Genomic DNA, 14943 nt, shown 5'->3' with positions numbered 1-14943 from the left:
GTTGGTTTGTTTTAATGGTAGAAGTGGGTGAAATATACATTTGACTATATTAAGGTTTGATTTGGTAAAATTTTTTTAGGAGGTGTATTTTATTTTGTATTTGGTAAATTAAAAAGTTCAAATATTTGTATTTGTGGCTTTTAAAAATTAGGAGTATTTTTTAAAGTACTTAAACGGGAGCTTTTTAAAATTAGCTTGTACTTATCAAATTTTATTTATTTTTTCGCATATATTCTTTGCTATTATATTACCATTGAAATCCTCATATATTTCTAACTTCTTAACCTAATCTTCACAAATTCTAACACAGTTTTTATATATTTTTTTATTTTTCAACCTAATCTTCACAAATTTCAACACAAATACATATCTTTCACATATTAGGTATAAACTTCTATCTATTTATATTATTTTTTGGTGCGTTGTTTTTGTATTTTTTCAGTAGATTTATGATATTTGTTTATTTTTTATCTGTTCTTTGAAATGTGAAGAGGTTGACTTGGTTTATGAAAACTAATCATAAAATTTTTCTTGCATGAACATTAGTCAAAATTATAATAACAACATACATATACATATGTAAATATAGATATATAATCATAAGAGTAATTTATTTGAGATATGTGTCTCATTTTTTGTAATTTGTAAAAATGAGTCGATATGTAAAATAATTTTTTATTTTAAAATTATTTTATTTTAAAATATTATATAAAATTTTAAAGAATTTGAAAAAAAAATTATTCTTTGTTATAAACATATTTATTATAATTTTTTTAAGTTTTAAAAGTTGTTTTAACAAATACAATTATAATGGTTGTACTTATTAAAAGTTATTTTTAATTTGATTTTAACAAACACGAGTGTTGCAACTCTATTTTAAAAGACAATGTTTATAAGCTACTTTTAAAAATTTAAAACTTTACCAAACCAAGTCTAAATATAGAATTACTCCGAACAAAAAGTGCCTAGAAGAAAGAAGAAAGGGGGAGAGGGGGGAGATTTAATTGTGTTTGGGTTCCATTAAATTATAAGAGAAAGTCTTATTTTTTATTTTTGATATGTCTGGCCATTTTTTAAGAAAATAAAAGTAAAAATAAAAGAAATTTTTGAAATAAATATCCTTTTTTAAACCTAAAATTTGCATATTTAACAAGCGATTTTTTTATTTTAAAAAAGAGACATTTTGATATAATTAAAAGACTTTTTATATTATTGTTTCTAAACAATACTTTCATATAAAATTTTCAATTTATTTTTTAAATATCACTTAAAAAGAGATTTGCTCTAGAAAGCACATCAAAACAACCCTTGATAACTGAGATTTGCTCAAGATTGGACTCATCATATAGTTAATATAAAAATAATAATGGTACAAGTCAATAATAGGAGCAACCAGGGAGAGCTAGCTTCACAAAATTTCCTGGAATTATTTGTTTTTTGATAACTTAGTGTTCGGTATATGCTCATTGCCGTATCCAGAAACAGCCGCAAGATAGCAAGCAATGAAAAAATAGCAGAGACAAGAAACACAACCACACCCTTGTTTTCCAAATATTCTTGATTCTCCCGGACGTTCTCAACCTCAGACCTGCATCAATGAAGAAAATAATTAACAATCAAAAGCCAAGAGTAGAAAAACAAAGGGAGTCTCTTCAGCTCTCACCTCAGAACAGCATTGTCCCTACGTACATGATCCAACTGCCTGGAGATATGGGACATCCAAGAATCTAAGTCTCTAGCATGTTTCATCTGCAAGGCCACAATTTGTTGTTAAAATAAACAGAAAGGAGACATGCAGTTGCACTGGTGTTGTATAACTAATAAACAAACATAGCAAGCATGTGTAGATAGTACAATACCATAGCATCCTGCCGGTGAAGGAAATTCCTAATGTCATCTCTAATCATTTGTATAGGTATATCCTTTTCTGCAATGTTCTTGCTGTATACTTTGAAAATATTGACATATCTAGAATTCAATTCCTCCATGTACTGCTCCAAAACAGACAAGTTCAAATCTAGAAAACGAACTTTCTGCATCAAAATCTTGAGCACAGTATCCCCCGGCATCCTGCCAACTTGTTGGCGGATTTCTTCAACTGGATCAGGAACAGCCTCCTGGTTTACAGAAGACACTTCAGAATTGGCTCCTCCAAAATTAATTTGGCCAACATCATCTTCCTCAGCAGCTCTCTTGTCTTCACCGGATGAAAATGGGTTATCTGGAGCATGTATCAAGTCCTCCAGCATCCTCTCCACTGCATCCACACCATAAACTTCAATCACACTTAGAGTGCAGTAAAATTCTGAACCATAGTGGCTCTGGAGGTTCAAATTCAGGTACCTCACCCATTTCGGCTCATGAAGAACAAACCTTTGGGCCTGCTTCACATTTGAGGCAGTAAAATTCCCAAGGAATACCCAAACATCTGTTGGATACACCAAACTTGCACGCAATTCAAAAGTTTTCAAATTGGAGGAATGATGCTCGAAATTAGCTATTTCTATTGTACCAACCAATGTTTCTTCTGAAAGTTCGATGATGACAAATTTGTCTTCTGCAGAACAAGGATTTCGAAGATATTTGTCTTTGTCTCTGGTTAAGATATTAGCGGCACCCTTGGCTTCTTTATTAGAAGCTAGAACTTTAGCCCCCTTTGATGCGGAAGCAAAATTGTATTCTGCACCACCGGGCTCTACTCTGTGGATCACATTTCCGGAGGGACCAGTACCTAACTTGATTTTGGAACTGATTGCCCTGCTCTTGAATTCATCAAGACCAAGAGGCTTAAGCATATCAGACTCATATTCAGATCTCTCAGCTTCATCTTCTTCTCTAGTTTGCTTATCACCGGGTTTAACAGAACTTAAGCTTTCTCCACTGAGAAGTGACAAATCCTCAACGGAAACGTGAGCATCTGTTTCTTTAATCTTGCAGTATGTGTCCTCTTCTTTGTTGCCATTTGATACAGCAACTGGGAGTTCTCCAGATCCATCTGCATCTGCACAAACAAATAAGGCCATGACAGACAGGTTTCAGGACTCTAAACAATTGACTTTAGATGGGTGGTCAAAAAGCAACAAAATCTTTTCATTCTCAAATCTAAATCGAGTTAACAGTGGGAAGTGGAGCACAAATGCTTTACAATTGTGAACATACAGGGCAACTCACGTGACAAGATTGAGAATGGATAAAATGAAATCGAAAAGGTATACCTGTAGCTGTGTAACCATGGCTTCGACTTATCCACAAGCTGTAGAGGAAAATCAGTCCCCACAAAACAAAAACCAAGGACATAGACAGTTTATAGAGATAGCTTCTGCAGGTTTTAGCCCTTCTTTGAAGAAGAGCTTTGCGAGATCTCTGCATTGCACTTGCACACCAATCCAATTCACTGCTCTGTGTGCTGAAAAGCGTTGAGGATCTCAATTGAATTCTAGTTTGGGGATCATCATCATCGAAGCAAGAGAGGGCGTGTAAAGTGTGTCCAGGTTGTCGAGTGTCATCAACGGAAACACATAAACAGAATTATAGCGTTTTTAAATTCAAAACAAGACTCTCTATCTCTCTCCCCTGTATTCCATTCCAAGCGTTACCACCCTTTTATGTCTCACAAGTGTAGGAGCTTCGAATGCAATTTATTAACTGATGACTATAGATAAATTCTTACACACACTTCGATTAATCCTTCGTTACCACCGTAAACAATATATATTTTAAAATATCAAATATATATTATAAATAAATTTAATATATAATTAAAAAATATAAAATATAAAAAATAATACTATAATATATATACACAAAAGATTATGCGAACATTATTTTTTCTACTTAATTCACTTTTCCTTCGTTTTAATAATAATCATATATATTAAATTTTTATCTTTTTTATTTATTATCTTATTTTTATTTAATATTTTTTATTTATTTTTATCTTATTTTTATTTATTTTTATTTTTGTAGTCAATATTTTATATATATTTAGTTTTATTTTTATAATTTTTTAATCGATCAAAAAATATAAAATACAATATTCTTTATCTTTTTTTTTTCATTCTTTCATACTTTTATTATCATACAATTTAAATATCTTCACCAAATAATTTACTTCAAATCCTCTTACTGTAACTGTACAACCCATTTCTTTAATATTTTACCTTTCTAAATACAACTAAAAAATTTGTAGCCAAATATTGTAAATTCTATCACTTGAATAAATTCTAATATACATTCATGAATTTTAATAAATTTTCTAATTATAAAAAAGTCAAAGGATATATTTAACATCCATTTTATGACATTAATTTTTTCAAACATAACATTCCTAGTAAGTATGGTACAATATTTAATAGGGGTTTTTAAATCTAAATCGATCTAAATTAAAACCGTTCAATTCAATTCAAACTAAAAACCGATAAAAATCGTATTCATTTGGATTTGATCGGATTCTATCCTTTGCAAACCGTTGTCGAATTTCAGATTTACTTTTCATAACTGATCCAATCCATCCGAACTGCACAATGTGCTATAATATTATTATTTTATTATTATATTTACAATTATACTTATAACATGTTCAATTTGTTATATATTTTTATATTATTCATATATTATTATTTAATAAATATTTTATGTTTAAAATGTTATTTATTTATTTATTTTAGAGTAAAGTACCATTTCTACCCACGAAAGTTGAAAACGCTGACAAATCTACCCACGAAAGAAAGAAACTACCAAATGTAACCATCAATCGTGAGATCCGTGGGACGAAACTAACCAAGCCTTGTTCCGGCGTTGACTCCGTTAATAACGCTACCTACGTGGCTATTCACGGCGTGACATGGCTTGGGGAGCTTCACACGTGGATTTTATAATTATAATTATATAAAAATATAAATGTTTTTCCAAATTTTAATTTTTTTAGAAAAAAAAAGGAAATTAGAATTGAAGAGTTATGAAAGGTACAAGTCTTCGCGCGTTTCACAGAACAGAGGGTAGAGCCCTAAGAAGAAACTGTTGATCTTCTCCATTCACAGAAAATCTCCGGTGCCGACGATAATCTTCGTGTTGAAGAGAGGGTGGTTGTTGTTGTGGATCGTGTTAGCTTCTGGAGTTCGGTGATGTCATCCATAGGTAAGTACTAACCTTTGAAATCTCTGTAATATTTTCCTGGATTTTCGGTGCATGGTTGTGAATTTATGATTTTTTATTAGGGTGTCTTTGTAGTGGGTATGATGTGGTTGTGAATTGGTTTTGTTTTCTGTGTATGTGTATTTGCAGATGGCAACTATCCACATTACGTTAGTCATTAGTCACAGAGGAAAATTTGTGAAGGGTGATGATGGGAAACTGGCATATGTTGGAGGTGAGAAAACAGAAATTGAAAGAGTGAATGTGGATACTCTTAATAAGTTCTTCCTGACTGACTTAGTAAAGGACATAGGGTACAATGATGTGAGCGAGATTTACTGGCTTGAACCTGGGAAGGAGTTGGACGGTGGGTTGAAGTTGCTTAGACTAGACATGGATGTGGTGACTATGTACGAAGCAGCCATTGCTAATGGGAAGAGAGTTGAGGTGTTCACTGATCATCCAATTGACATTCCTGAGTTTGTAGAAGAAAACAATGAGCCTGAACCAGAGGTTGAGATATTACATGTTAATAGGACCCCAGTCAAGCACAGAACCAAGATTTGTGTTAAGAGGACCCCAACCCCAAAGAAGAAGAGAAATAGAGTGGTGAAATTGAGTGAGAATGTAGGAGGTGTGCATGGACCGAATGCTGAAACAGGGGATGATCCGATAGATCAAGATTTCCATCATACCACAACGAACACACAACAACCAGATTTAAGCCATGATCAAGCAAATATACCCAGCCATTCACCTAAGGTAACATTTGATGAGGCACCAAGAATCGTTCGGCTCTCAGATGCACCCAATGAAACCAACTTACCGCCGTCTCAGTAGGTGGTGAGGACTCCTCCACATCCTGAACAACCAAATCTATCAGCTGCAAGTGAAGAAACTGGACACCAAATTTCAGTATCAGCGGAGTCAGTGGCTCCAACTGTTGATCAAGGGCCTGCTGAATCTGTTGAGATTTTCACACAGTACATTCCACAGCCTTGTCAAGAACAAGAGTCTCAGGAGCAGAGCATTCAAAATGAAAAGGGAACAGTCGGTAGTGGTAGTCAACCCAGCAGTTCACAGCCCGGAGTAGATATAAATCCAGATGTGGGTGGTGGTAGTCAAAAGAAGAGGAAGAGAAGATCAACAGTCAGGCCTCCACCTTCAGGGCAAACATTCATACCTAATCAGGATCCAACCAAGCATCCTTCATTTTTTATACCTGTGGAGGGTGAACTTATGTCAGATGCAAATGCAGGGATGCATTGTTACGAGTCGGAGGAGCTGGATTCTATTGCAAGTGATGATGAAGACAGTCAGCATGCAGCATTTCCTCAAGCGAATCCAGATGCTCCAGTAAGGGAAGTAAGGTTGGAGGTTGGCATGGAGTTTGAGAATCTGGACCATTTCAAGAAGGCAGTTAGGAAGTTTAACATCAACTTAGGCCGAAGCATATTCTTTCCAAGAGTGGATTCAACTAGGTGCAAGGCCATATGCTATGATGAGAGTTGTCCGTGGCAGATATACTGTGCAAAACGGTCATTTCCATTAAGCTTTCAGGTGAAAACGTTTGTGAATGAGCATACCTGCATCAGAGTTAATAAGAATAAATCTACAGATGGTAAATGGGTTGTAGAGGAGCTTGAGGACAAGATCCGTGATCATCCAGACATGACTCAAAGGCAGGCACAAGATTTTTTCAAAAAGGAGTATGACGTGATTGTGAACGAAAGGAAGATATACAGGGCCATGGTGAAGGCCAAAGAACGAATAGAGGGCTCAGAAATAGCTCAGTATGCAGTTCTTAGGAACTATGCTAATGAAATTATGAGGACCAACCCTGGCTCCACTGTAAGGATTAGTACTGATTTTGTTGAAGGGACTGGGCATAAGTTCAAAAGGATATATATATGCTTGGAAGGGTGTAAAAAGGGTTTTTCGAGTGGCTGCAGGCCCTTTATAGGGTTAGATGGAACTTTTCTAAAGGGATACTACCCTGGCCAGTTGTTGACTGCAATTGGCCATGATGCCAATAACCACATATACCCTATATCGTATGCTGTTGTAGAGTGTGAATGCAAGGATAGTTGGAAGTGGTTTCTCGAACTCCTACAAGAAGACTTAGGTGACGCTGTAATCAATGGAATCAACTTCATGTCAGACATGCAGAAGGTAAGGGCTGAAATCGTGTGCTATGTGTATGTGTTCACTTTTAGTTTCATATGGTATATCATGCATACCTCTTGCTGTCATAGTTACTAACCTTCATATGGTATATTGATATAATTGTGTTGCTTTTCTCATCTAGGGCCTCATCCCTGCTATGCGTGAAGTGAATCCAGGAGCACATCACAGATTTTGTGCTATGCACATATGGCAGAACTTTAGAAAACAGTGGGGGATACAGAATTAAAAATTGCTATGTGGAGATGTGCCAAGGTCACAACCTCCCAAGAGTTCAATGCCGTACTGGATAGGATCAAACGGGTTAATCCCCATGCTTGGAATTATCTAAACAGGATCCCTCCAAGTCAATGGAGTAGGAGTGGTTTCAGTGAATACCCAAAGTCTGACAACTACACGAACAACAATTGTGAATCATTCAACTCTAGGATAAAGAAAATGAGAGGGAAGCCTATTATAACTATGCTGGAAGAGGTAAGGTGTTATATGATGAGCATAATTGCAAGAAACAAGAAGGCGTTGGTGGGATATAATGGAGTAATCACTCCTGTGCAGCAGAGTAGGCTGGAAAAAGAGAAAAGGGAGAGCAACAAGTGGCGGCCTTTTCCCACCGGAGATGATCCTGGTAATGTGTATGAAGTACAGTGCCTGCCACATAAGGTTATGGTGGATATAGGAAAGAGGACTTGTTCCTGCAGGTTTTGGCAACTGACTGGCTTGCCGTGCAGGCATGCATGTGCTGCCCTTGGATACCAGAATAGGAGGCCAGAGGAACATGCTCACAACTGGCTCTCTATGGGGGCGTATAATAGCACATACGAGTTCGTCATACAGCCGGTTCCTAGTCAAGAATATTGGCAGCATGTTGATCTACCTCCAATATTGCCCCCAGTATACAAGAAGCAGATTGGGAGGCCAAAATTGAAAAGAGACAAAAAGAACGACGCCCCAAAAGATCCTATCCCAGATCCTCATAGGGCCCCAAGAAAGTATGGTCCCATCACCTGCAAGTACTGCCTGAAGGTAAACCTTATTTCATTTGGTTTCATTAATTGTGCTTTCAATGCTCCATGTTTATTTCATGTTAAATATATTGCAGACTGGACACAACAGTCGTAGCTGTTCCAAGAAGAAGGAGGCAATGGCTGGGAGTGGTGGGGGACAAACTTCAACTCCACACTCAGCTGCTGAAGATAATGAGGAGGATGCGGCCAGAATGGAGGAGATGTTTTGGGAGGAAACTCTCGAAGCTGTTGAAGCTGCTGAAGCAGCAGCATTTCAGCCACCACCTGTAAGTGTACTAATTAAGTTATGAAAACTCCTTACAACTGCTGTTTTATCAACCCACTCATGTGTGTCTACTCTTATAGGAAACCAACCCAGCTCCTCAACCAGTTCCTAATCCAATGAGGTATCCTTCAACTAGGCCACCAACTGTAAACAAGCCACCAAAGAAGAAGAAGAATCTACGAAGACCACCACCAACTACTCAGCAACCACAGTCTGCTCCAGCAACAACAACCACTAGTAGTGCATCACCTCTGCCATCTGATGTGCCACCCACTGTGACACCTTAAACCATGCTAGCTGCCTCCAAGGGCACTACTTCCAGGTTCATGGAATTCATGCCAACTCCCACAGTGAAAGGAGCAACTTCAAGTAGGTGGCCGCAGCCTGCCTTCCGTCCATCTCGAATTTTGAGGTCCACCACTGCACACTTGAAGGAAGGGTCAAGCGGAAGCAGCAACTCCACACCAAATCCTTGAAGGAAGATTATGTTCTTTTTTGTACTATCCATGGCAGTTTATTTTACTTTTGATGGATATGTCAAATACTTTAGCTTCAATTGCTTATGTTTTGATTTTCGGTATGGGTGCATACTCGTTGTTGATAGCTCATACCTATAACTTGAACAATTAAGTAACTCAATTTCTACATACTTATCAGGTTATTTTGCTTGTATTTCATGTTATTTTTGAGTAGAAAGTAAACAACGATTGCAATTAGTAATAGATAACATCTGCAAGTTACATATATGATATCACTCTGGTTGACATTTTCTGAATTCCAACTGTCTACAAATGACATATTCAGAATCGAACATGGGTATTTTTGTCCTTAAATAACACTAACAACTACATAGGCTCAAAACCTCCTAAGAATCAGATACAAAGTACAGACAATGTTACACACCACCACCATTGACATAATCACAACCCAAACCCTAAGTTGACTAACTTCAGCTTCAAACCTCCCTAACATCATCAGCATCTTCACTTCAGCCTCAGCCTCATTAACGTTTTCCTGCACATTTCTTTCTGACAATCCTCGTCTCAGACCCTCCCACTTCCCTTCGATTTCGTCTACCCATTCAAAGAAGTTGCAGTCCGAGTTCTATCCATGGCAAAAAAAACTAAAATCAGACTCACACTCAGCTCACATAGAACAGGGTGTAGAACGGGTTACCTTCCAATTGGGACAACGGACGAACCACCTCCCAGGATTCATCACCGTTCCTGACTGTAACTGCGTCACCCCCAACCCACAGTAACATCTGCCATTGAACTTCCTATCATGCACCCTCTTCGAAATTGAGCTTGCAGACACACTACCACCGCCGTTCGAAGGTGGAGTAAAGAGTCTTCTCCTCGACATTGCTATAATTTCCAAGATTTTTGTGAATTTAGGGTTAGTTATGGAACAAGGTTTGAATTTGGGAATTCTGGAGTTAAGGATATAGTATAACGGTCATACAACTCAGCAATCCACGTGTGAAGCTCCCCAAGCCATGTCACGCCGTGAATAGCCACGTAGGTAGCGTTACTAACGGAGTCAACGCCGGAACAAGGCTTGGTTAGTTTCGTCCCACGGATCTCACGATTGATGGTTACATTTGGTAGTTTCTTTCTTTCGTGGGTAGATTTGTCGGCGTTTTCAACTTTCGTGGGTAGAAATGGTACTTTACTCTTTTTATTATTAATTAGTCATCAATATTTAAATATATAGAATAAAATATATTGTTAGATTATTAGACTAAAAAAATTGAATTAATAACTAAAGTTGTCCTATTAGCCAAGTTGTTTTAGAAATGAAAAAGGAAATCACAAGCATTCTCTATGAAAAAGAATAATTATCATGCTAGTCTCTCTAATTTTATCGAATTTTTAATTAAGTTTTTATTATATATTTTTTTAGTTTAACTTTTATACCGAATCAAATTTTGTAATTAAGTCTTTATCGTGACAAAAATATTAAAATTAACTTAGTTAACATTATAGTTTTTTTATTCAAAGAAAAAATATGAATTATAAATATAATTATAATTATAATAGGTAACTAATCATTGATATATAAATAAATTATATTTTATAAATTATAAATTATAAATTTTAAAATATATTTAATGTTAATTTAAAAATTTTAAATTTATTATTTTAAATTATAATTCATGAAACAAGTTTTTTAAATAAATTTGTGGATTCAGGCTTTAAATAGATTGGATTCTAACATAAAAAAAAAACTTATAAAAAATAATAGACTTAAATTTAAATCATTTATTTATGAATTTGAATCTTTTAAATTTTAGATTTTTATATTAAAAAATAAAGTGAGATTTCTTACCATTAAATATTTTTTTATATATTTTTTAATCTTATCTATGAAATAAATAATAATAAATTTTATTTTATCTTTTAAAATAAAATTCAAAATTTTAAAAATACAAATCTGAAAATTCAGAAAAATAAATAATTCTATTTTTTATTTATAACATAACCAGACTCCTTAAAATTAAGAGTCGACATTGTTCGACCCATTTCCACCTATACTAAGTACTAACTACTAAGTATGAGATGCCTAACTAGCAAGGTTTCTATTCGTTGACTTGACCACCGCCGGAATGATTTTGGGTCATTTTATTTTATCCTTGATGTGTGTTGTTAAGTAACACATAACTGGTCATATGGCACATTTAGTATAGCATATGTGTCGAATCTAGAGGATTGATAGATCTAGAACTAGACATTACATGGGACATGGCAAATTCAACACGTAAGATTTGCCACATGTTACCAATACAAATATATTCATATTAGGATTTGGGTCTTTAAATTTTAAATTTTATTTTAGAAGATAAAGTATAATTTTTCATCATTTATTTTATAAATAAGACTAAAAATAAATATAAAAAACACCTTTTAAAGATAATAGATTATATTTTATCCTTTAAAATTAAAATAAAAATTTAAAATTTAGAGGATCAAAATCTTTTATATTAATTCCTTTTTCTGGACGGGCCGGGTCAGATAAACAGACCCAAACCAATACCCAAAAGCCCAGAACTTTCTAATAAAGCATCTCGCGTCACTTACAGCTCTCATTGCTGATCATCTTGTGTTACTTAACACCTCACATTGTCCTAGACCAAAAAAAAAAAAAAAAAACACCTCACATTGTCCACGCAGTATTGGCGTAGATCAAATGACCTACTACATATACGAGTCTCTAAATGGTTAAAATCAATCACGGTGACAAAATGGACGAGTAAAGCAACTATAATCTGGATTTGGATTACATCAAATAAGATTATATCACGTGTCCACTAAAATTAGTCACCAAAATTAGTTAATAAAATATATACTGAAATATAAATATATTATGAAAAATAAATTAAACCATATATATTTATACATAAATACATTAGTAACTGATTTTAATAGTTGATTTTGGCATACAAATAACATTTCTCTATATAATATAGAAAAACTTTTAAATATACTAGTACATCAGTATTTTAATGATTTTTAACCATTAATCTTAATCCAGCATACGGATATACTTGAAAACTTCCAATAATATATAACATATAAGATCTCATATAACATATAAGTACACCAAGGTAAAATCTGATCAATATATATATATATTTCGGTGTTCAGTTTAAAAACTAAGTTTGGTTTGCCTGAGTTATAATAAATGAAAATGAAACTATCCAAACCCCAGATTCTCGTACACTTTAACCTATTAAGTGGGGGTGGGTGTTTTTTTTTTTTTGGGGGGGGGGGGGGGGGGGGAGAGAGAGAGAGAGAAATGCAGCAGCAGAAATATATAGGCAGGACAGGACATGAAAATTAATATTTGAGTATGATGTCATATACAAGAAGCCACTGAAAAGCTTCGTAAGTTCAACACCCACACACATAATAGAATAGATACATGCTTTGTAACAAAAGGATTTTTATAATATTACAATCATTATTGTATTTCACACTACTTGCAATTTAAGTATTGTCAAATTCTTCATCTGATACTCAGAGTGACACTAGGGGCCGGAAGTGATGGTCGTACTATGGGAACACGTCTCACAACTGAGAACGCTTCGTTAAGACGTGCAACACGACCCATCAGCTGAGATGCCTTCTGCAAATGTTGTCAACATTGCCAGTGTCACCATATTTGCCAAACAATACAACAGATAAGCAATTAACAAAACAAAACAAAACCACGCTGATATATGCTCCTTCACATAATTGCTCAACCAGTTCCAATCCTCAACAACAGAAGAAACCCCAAAAAGATGCTCACAAACATGATAGTAGTGGTTTAGAATCACTAGACAGGCGGATAATAATGTTTTTCATGAAATTACAGTAGGATCACTTCCTTATTATTGAAGGTGAATTCCAAACAAATAAGTCTGGTAGACTAGGGGAAAATGCACATCAGTTTCTGAATCTATTTTCTCATGTGCCACAACTGATTTTATAATACTTGAAGAAATCAAAACCACAGTAAACACACAGCTTACATTTCACAATAATGACAATACCACCTATTAGGAATATTGGATGGGACATTATAAATACAAATATCAATTTAAATTGCCAACTAAATACTTAAGTATGTTTTATTCCACAAATCAAGGATCTTAAATTTGAACAAACACAATACAGAACCATAGTTTGAAGCCATGCACTATGAATGTTTTCCTTCTTTAATCTCCGCCCAGCATATTTTTTAAATGATTATGCAATGCAGTGAAACAAGCATGGATAGCTCTACACTAAAGTTGGTCCACATGCTAAAAGGAGCAGTAAAATGATTCGATCATCTATATGCAGAGCAGAACGAATATAAGGGAGTAGGGGCAACCAAATATGGTAGGCTGTGCTGTTCATTAACAATTTTATGTACAATAGCTACCATCTAATAGCTACCATCTAATATATTATGGGAACATGGATGAATAAAAGCAAAAGAAAAATGTCAAAAAGGCAGAGACACCAGATTGAAAACAAAACAAAGTTGAAATGCAAGATGTTAGCATCCAGCTCCTTTAACTAAATACATAAAAGATAAAATGGGATGTGCAAACTCAACATGAACGTTTTAGCCAATGCTACTATGTACGTGGGGGGCAGGGCAGTGCTAACTTACACATTTATTGCAGTTTTATTTTGTATTGGATAGCAGATAATTTGAGGATAGAAGAAACATAATAGAATGAAGAAGCGAGAAAGCATTTGGAATTGAAATTTGAGTATTAGGAAGGTATAAGAAAGTGATGACCTTATCGTCGAGAGCGACGTTGAGCTTCAAGGATTGGGTCTTGCGCTTCATCTTGTAGAGCCTCCTTCCGAGGATTACGAGTCCGAAGAAGGCAGCAGCTGCAGCCACAGAGAGAGACCAGGCGGGGATAGGGCTGACCCTCACCACCCAATACTTGAACACCTCCAAAGGAACCTTCCACCACGCAACTCTCGTCTCCTCCTCCTCCTCTTTGGCTATCTCCTTCCCTTGTTGCTCCTCCTCATCCTCCTCCTTATTCACGTGAGCCTCGGTCTTCGCATCGGAATCGGAGTCCGAGTCGTTATTATCGGGGAGCGGTTGGAGAGTGGAAGAGGAAGCAGAAGAGGGAGAGTGGTTGGAGAGTAAGAATTGGGGATAGAGCTGATCGGCGAGGTAGGTGTCGTCGAAGTTGCGATCCACTTCGTTGGGATCGGTAGAGGAAGACGATGAATTGCAGCTGACGGCAACGGGAGTAGGAGGCTGGATGGAGAAGTGATTGGGCCTGATCAGGGCCGAATCCTCCAGCTGCGGGCCCAAGTCCTGATCGTTATCATCATCAACATCAGCGCCGTGGTGAAGCAACTCCCACTCCATAGCTTCAGCTTGAGGATCCATAGAAAGGGTATATGGGAAGGGAAGAAGAAGATAGAAATGAAATGCGAAAAAGGAAGAAAAGAATCCCAAATTTGCAATCCCAATTCCCAAGTGCAACTCAAATGCAAAATTCAATAATAATAATAAGTCCCAACACCGCGCTCATCCATGACACAGCCCTAACCCTAAGTACCAATATTTCCACACTGCCAAAGTAGGAGGCTATGCGGATTTAATTCATTCATTAAATTAATACGACTTCCGCCAGCAACACGGTTATAAATTTATTCACATCTGTAATTTTGAGTATTAATATTTTTAGAAAAACATTTTAATAGCATAATGACAATTAGGAAAAGTACGTTGAACCAAAAGGGGATCGGCCAAAAACTAAACAAAATCACATTAATTTATATTAATAATTAATTTTAAATTTTTTAAATTCAAAATTTAAAAAATTTAAAA

General features: G+C 35.5%; 2 protein-coding genes across 2 annotated transcripts; both read right to left on the bottom strand.

Annotated features, from left to right (window-relative positions):
- Positions 1-1292: 1292 nt before the first annotated feature.
- On the bottom strand, positions 1293-3570 carry LOC130982563 (SUN domain-containing protein 4-like). Its single transcript, XM_057906600.1, has 4 exons — positions 3216-3570; positions 1860-3001; positions 1664-1749; positions 1293-1588 (listed from the first exon to the last, which is right to left on the bottom strand). The coding sequence occupies exons 1-4, from the start codon at positions 3367-3369 to the stop codon at positions 1342-1344; spliced, it is 1629 nt and encodes a 542-aa protein (XP_057762583.1). The 5' UTR covers positions 3370-3570; the 3' UTR covers positions 1293-1341.
- Positions 3571-12442: 8872 nt separating this feature from the next.
- Positions 12443-14701, bottom strand: LOC130982787 (histone chaperone ASF1). The gene is made up of 2 exons (XM_057906879.1): positions 13885-14701; positions 12443-12735 (listed from the first exon to the last, which is right to left on the bottom strand). The coding sequence occupies exons 1-2, from the start codon at positions 14497-14499 to the stop codon at positions 12616-12618; spliced, it is 735 nt and encodes a 244-aa protein (XP_057762862.1). The 5' UTR covers positions 14500-14701; the 3' UTR covers positions 12443-12615.
- Positions 14702-14943: the final 242 nt, after the last annotated feature.

This window comes from Arachis stenosperma, chromosome 5 (genome assembly GCF_014773155.1).
Source record: "Arachis stenosperma cultivar V10309 chromosome 5, arast.V10309.gnm1.PFL2, whole genome shotgun sequence".
NCBI lineage: Eukaryota > Viridiplantae > Streptophyta > Magnoliopsida > Fabales > Fabaceae > Arachis > Arachis stenosperma.
Note: the sequence above shows the minus strand (reverse complement) of the source record. Positions and strands in the feature narration are given on the sequence as shown.